This window comes from Diprion similis, chromosome 7, assembly GCF_021155765.1.
Source record: "Diprion similis isolate iyDipSimi1 chromosome 7, iyDipSimi1.1, whole genome shotgun sequence".
Classification (NCBI taxonomy): domain Eukaryota; kingdom Metazoa; phylum Arthropoda; class Insecta; order Hymenoptera; family Diprionidae; genus Diprion; species Diprion similis.
In genome coordinates, this window is record NC_060111.1 from 3,067,583 (window position 1) to 3,073,582 (window position 6,000).

The 6,000-nt window shown below is 36.4% G+C and overlaps 1 protein-coding gene across 1 annotated transcript in view; it reads right to left on the reverse strand.

The window, feature by feature from the left end:
* The window catches only part of LOC124408281, a 114,719-nt gene extending 109,185 nt beyond the window's left edge, over nucleotides 1-5,534 (reverse strand). Inside the window, exons 1-3 of the mRNA XM_046885118.1 lie at nucleotides 5,514-5,534; nucleotides 5,260-5,295; nucleotides 4,750-4,907 (exon numbers count right to left, since the gene is read on the reverse strand). Coding sequence (XP_046741074.1) covers nucleotides 4,750-4,907; nucleotides 5,260-5,295; nucleotides 5,514-5,534 — 215 coding nt within the window. The remainder of the gene's footprint in view (nucleotides 1-4,749; nucleotides 4,908-5,259; nucleotides 5,296-5,513) is intronic.
* Between the last annotated feature and the right edge of the window lie 466 nt (nucleotides 5,535-6,000).

A 6,000-nucleotide genomic window follows, 5' to 3' on the forward strand; every position in this document is an offset into this window, starting at 1 on the left:
CGCGACATTTTTCACTTGTAAAATTTAACGTTCTCCAACGTACACGCGTACATGTAACACCCACCATGCAGCTATAACGTGTTGTATTTTTATCAGTGTCGTCGTTTAATCCGGTTATGAATTGCTTTCAAAGAGGTAAATTCCCGCTGGTTTATCGGTACGGTGTGTTATTTTTATTTTTATTTTTTTGTTTTTGTTTTTTTTTTGCATCGTTCTGTTTTCGTGTTTCTATTTTCTTCTTTTTTCTTTTTATACCATTTACCGCGATTGAGTTGGCAAAAAGTTGACAGACGGACTGATAATGTTGTCAAGGTGCGTATGTATATCGCATTCGGTGTGAATGGGTTACAAATGGCGCGCGATTCAAAGTTTTTAAAACAACGACGAGTATATTTAGGCACCCCATATATACGACAGTATATTCGTATCAATGTAATATATGTGTCAGTTTGATCAGATTGGATAGTAAAGTTGGTTAATATTATTATTGTTTGTTGTATTGTTTGAATTTATCTAAAAAAAAAAAAAAAAAAACACCTCATTCGCGAACATTACTTTACTTCACGTCATATTTTTTCCATCATTCGTTCATTTCGTTTCTTCGACAGGTTAAGAAAAGTTTCGTTTCGTTCTTTTTTTTTTTTTCTTTATTTATTTATTAAATATTACTATTCGCGGTGCAACCCTTACGAAAAAAAATAAAATAAACCTCGACTTTGGTGTAAATTCGTATCCTCGAACTTATTCCCTTATGAGGAAAAAAGAAAAAACAAACAGACAAATATAATATTTGTCACCGAGTTAAAAATTTCGAATCAAACTGATAAAAAAAAATTGTCTGACATTTTCTTTGGACGTAGGAAAAAAAAAAAAAAAAATATAATATCAAGAATGAACTTAATCATCTTGTTAATATAGTTAATAATTTAATAATTGATATAATTTCGGCCTGTTTTAAGACACGTAGATTTTAATATACCTGCCTGCCTATGCTCACGAAGGGGAAAAGGACATGTTCGTTAGGTCATGGGGTCTGGGGGGTGGAGAGGGGTGAACCGGAGGTGGGTTCAGAGAGGCGGGTGTTCGGTTCGATGGACAGGGTATAACGGTAGAGCGTGGCGGTGGTTCATATCCGGCGACCAGGACGACCCGACTTCATCCAGGATCCAGGATCCAGGACTCAGGATATGAGCTCCGCTAATATATCCTACTCGCGTGCTCAGCTCGGCTCGGTTCGGTTCGGTTCAGTTCAGCTTCGTCGAATTCCAAATTTTTTCACTCATCTTTTTCCTCTTACATCGTGCCTCGATAGATTCGTTTATATTCGTTTGTAAAAGTGAGGTAAAAAAGGGGATGTTAACGGGTATATCCAAAAAAAAAAAAGGGTTTTTTTCAAGAATTTTCTTAACAAGTTTTGACTGTAAATATTGATACCAGGATTTCTCGAATTACGCAACAAAAGTGTTTTTTATGTAATGCTTCTAATTTTGAAAGGCGCTGGTTTTTTTTTTTTTTTTGTTTTTCCTAGATTTTTTCCACGCGTTTCGAATTTTTAACAATTTTGAAAAAAACCATCTTATCGATCGACACAATTCAGGAGTCTGAAAAAAATTCTCAAAAATCATGTGTCAGGTATCAAAATTATTAAGCTTAGAGCTGAAGTGGGGAAATTTTTTTTTGCTGTTTTTCAAGATTTTTCGGATATAAAAATTCAAAACAATTAGAAGTAGATTTTCATGTTTCACACTAGATTGTTTAGTTTTTTTTTAGATTTATCGCAAGAAATTTTTTTTTCTCTTCATTTTGGTGATAAAAGACTTGAAAAATTTTCAAAAATCCTGTATCACATATAAAAATGTTTCAGCAATGACACACAGTAAAACGACTTACGCTTTAAATTTTTTTCAGCGTTTTTTTACCAGAAGAAAACTTAAAAATAATAAAAAGAAAAGAACCTTCCACTCCGGTTCTAAGCTTAAAAAATTTTGATACCTGACAAATGATTATTGAAATAATAATTTTTTCGGATTCTTAAACTGTATCCATCAATAATACGGTTTTAAAAAATTGTAAAAAATTTCTAAAAATGTAAAAAAAAAAAAGAACTAGTACGTTTCAAAGTGAGAAGAATCATGTAAAAAATTGCAGACCAAAAATGAGCTGGACTACCCCATATATACACACACATATATATCAAGGAAGCAGCGACTCCGTCCGACTGACTGAATTACGAATTCCGCGGGGGGTTGAAATCTATACAACCTAAGGTGTAGGCACGAAGAGTATATTTGTAGAGATAGAAAGCATGGGGCGCGCCTGCAGCAGGCCTTAATTAAACCCATCAATTCGCTGGTTGATTAGGTTGCCGGTCCTGTAAATACTTTCTCCTTCGGCCCGCCGCGCCGTCGTTCTCTTACCTTCTCAGCTGGCTGCCGCTACAACCCGGGGTTGTAAAGTAACGCGAGATTTTAAGGGAGCAAATTTTAACGCTGTCTCCATCCCCCGCCTTCTTATTTTTCCTCCCTTATTTCTACGGGGAGACAGTGACAGAACAAACCCGTTCAAGATCCCTGCGGGTCCTTTTTCTCCGCCTTCTTCTTCTTCTTCTTTTTTATTATTATTATTATTATTATTATTATTATTACTGTTATCATTATACCTACCCCCTTTGTTTAACCCCGACGAACTGCGCCCGCCTGCCAACCCTCAAACCTCCCTAAAATACGATCTCGTTTAAACGTTGCTGTACCAACGAAACCCCCGACTAAATTAGAATCGAGAATGCGAGGGCGTCTGCTGCACGCGGCTATTAAACGGAGAGTAGAAAACGGCTAAACCCGATCCTCTTGTACGGCTTAAGACTAATTTTTTTTTTATAGTAAGTCACCCCCTGTTGGTGAAAATCGTTTAAAAAAATCAGTCGAATTTTGTCGTTTTCTTCGATCGATCATTTGCGAATCGCTTAAGTCTCCACGAAGCTTGTGGGATTTTTAAATGTTGATACTTGTAACATTTCTGGATAAAAGGCTCGAGGGTGAACCTGCCCCCGAAAGATATTTAAACGACACTTAGAAGGATTTTTAGTTACTAATAAAACAATAAGAACCTCAAAGTTTCAGATTCTTAGCTCGATTGCTTTTTGAGAAAAAGGAAAATATATAAAAAAAATAGAAAAAATCTTTTTGCTCGGGATTGACTGAACCGATTGGTGTAAATTTTTCATCTCTTTTGGGGACTGATAAAGGATCCTTAAAAAAAAAAAAACTATCCTTTTTCAATTTTAATTTTTAACCATGATACAATTTTGGCACAATTAGGAAACTATTTTTTTCGAACATTATCGATTCATCCACAACACTGTGAATTTTCAAAATTTGAAAAAACAAAAACAAGAGATGTACCATAGCAGAAAAAAATAAAACCCGCTTTTTCGCCAAAATAATGAATTCATTTATGTGTTTGGTGCTTAACTTTGTTATTTTAACGTCTATTCACATAATTTGTATCTATTCAACAATAACAATGATATTTTATCCAGAGTCAACAATTAAAACAGCCAAATATTAATAATCAGTAAATCATTTTACCAATTATTTCTAGAAACAAATTATTATTATATAAAATTCGATTGTTTATAATAATAAATTCATCCTCAGGACCTTTAACCCCCTGAAAATTCGATTCACTCGAATATTTATCTCGGAACCTATACATGAGCTTTGAAAATATTTGCGCAAGTTCAAGACGCGTGAAAAAAGAATAAGGGAAGAAAAAAAGCAGCTGCGGATAGTAAACTGGCGTTGATTCCAACTTTGACTCGTGATGTTCGATGTGACTGCAACGTTCAACTCGCACGTCACGGTGATCCCAAAGTTTGCGTAATGGCGGGGGCGAGAAGGGGTGCAAATTAATACCGAAAACTGTAATAAGCAGGGGTGGAACAGCCCGAAGTGCACCAGTTGCCGTAATGAATCCCCAGAGTCAAAGGAGTCGGAGGTTGGGTTTGGGTTCTTAGTATGCCGGCCGAGTCTGAGGGCCCGCCGCAAAGTTATAGGTACGTGGATAGAAGAGGACGTGGATGCACGAGCGGATAGATATTTATACATAATTAGACACGAAGGTAGAATAAACGCGGGAAAAACTAACGCCATCTAGATCGAGTCAAAAATGTGTGCACAGGTTGATTTTTTTTTTTCAATTTTCATACCATAGAGATTTTTATCTCAACCCTAAACCCTCGCGCAAGGGATGTAAAGTTTGTATTTTAGCACTTGAGCGGTACGGTAAAGGGAGGGATGAAAAAACATCCCACGTGAATTTAAATTTCCCACCACACGAGAAGAGCTTTCGTTTTTGTTTCTCGATACGCATCGATTTTTGACCACTTTTTTGGAACTTGCATTAAAAAGTTTTTAGATCCAGTCGATTCTTTATTAAAAAACGAAGAAAATGAAACCCTGTAGGACCCTCAATGATATTGTGTACCTGAGAGATGGAATTTACAAGATTGGGGTGTTTTTTCACCCCCCGTTACCGGAATAGGTAAAAAAAATAACGTCATTATTCTAGGGTTGAAATACGCACATTTTAGTTGAAATTTCAGTATGAAAGTAGAGAACAAAAAACGCCTTAACAAATATTTCGTCAATATCGGTAAGATTTTAGCATGATTAGCAGCAATGATTAGCAAATCTTGTCACGATTTTCTCCATATTGAAATAACGATAAAATTTCAAGATAATTTCTTACCTTGACGCCGTGATGTCTGATCGATTTGTTTCCAACGCCACAGGACTTTGACAGCAGCCAGAATTTGACACACGCGCACATTGATCGTGATAAAAATATAATGGAAAAGAGTCAAAATGTCTGACGTTTAGACCTGAGGGGAGGCCTTCCTCAGAAAACTATGAATTTATTCAAAACGTTGACGACAAGAATTAAACGAATTAAACGAATTAAACAAATAAACGTGAAAAAGTATGAAGCGAGAAAATGTGAAGACTTACGTTAATTTACTAAAACCTCTTATGCGAGGTGAAACTGCCGATGGACAGGAAAATTTTGTTTCTTTTCTTATAATAAACACGGAAAACACATAACGCCGGTATACCAAAACAAAAGAACCAAAAGCCGTATCATTGTCCGTGAACGGGTAGCCGGTTCGTCACCTTTAAATAAGGAACGGAAAAAGTTAGGTTTTCTAACACATCGTAATCCAATTGATCTGTCATTCCGATGAAGAAACGTTAAACTCACCATGTCATAAAGACGATTCAACGGCCTAGTCGGGTCCTATTGAATAAGTATTTGACATACTGGTGTGAGGATGAATGCGACCAGAAAAAACAAATGCAACCAACAAATTTTCAATCGAAGCGTATCAGCGCGCAAGAGAGCGAGAAGAGTGAGACAATCGATCCATCCATCGATTACGCGATGTGTTAGAAAACCTACCGAGAACTATTTCTAGGGACAATTGACTCCATGCTTGTGTGTGTTAGAAAACCTACCGAGAACGAATCTAGGGACATATTTGTGTGTGTGTGTGTTAAAAATCCTACCGAGAACGAATTCTAGGGACATGTTTGTATATGCATGTTAAAAATCTTATCGAGAACGAATTCTAGGGACATGTTTGTGTACGTGTGTTAAAAATCCTAACGAGAACAAATTCTAGGGACATGTTTGCGTGTGTGTGTTAGAAAACTTATCGAGAACGCATTCTAGGGACAATTGACTCCATCTTTGTGTGTGTGTGTGTGTTGAAAATCCTATCGAGAACGAATTCTAGGGACATGTTTGTGCATGCATGTTAAAAATCCTATCAAGAATGAATTCTAGGGAAATTAACTCCATGTTTGCGTGTGTGTGTTGAAAATCCTATCGAGAACGAATTTTAGGGACAATTGACTACATATTTGTATGCGTGTGTCGAAAATCCTATCAAGAACGAATTCTAGGGACATGTTTGTGCACGTGTGTTAAAAATCCTATCGA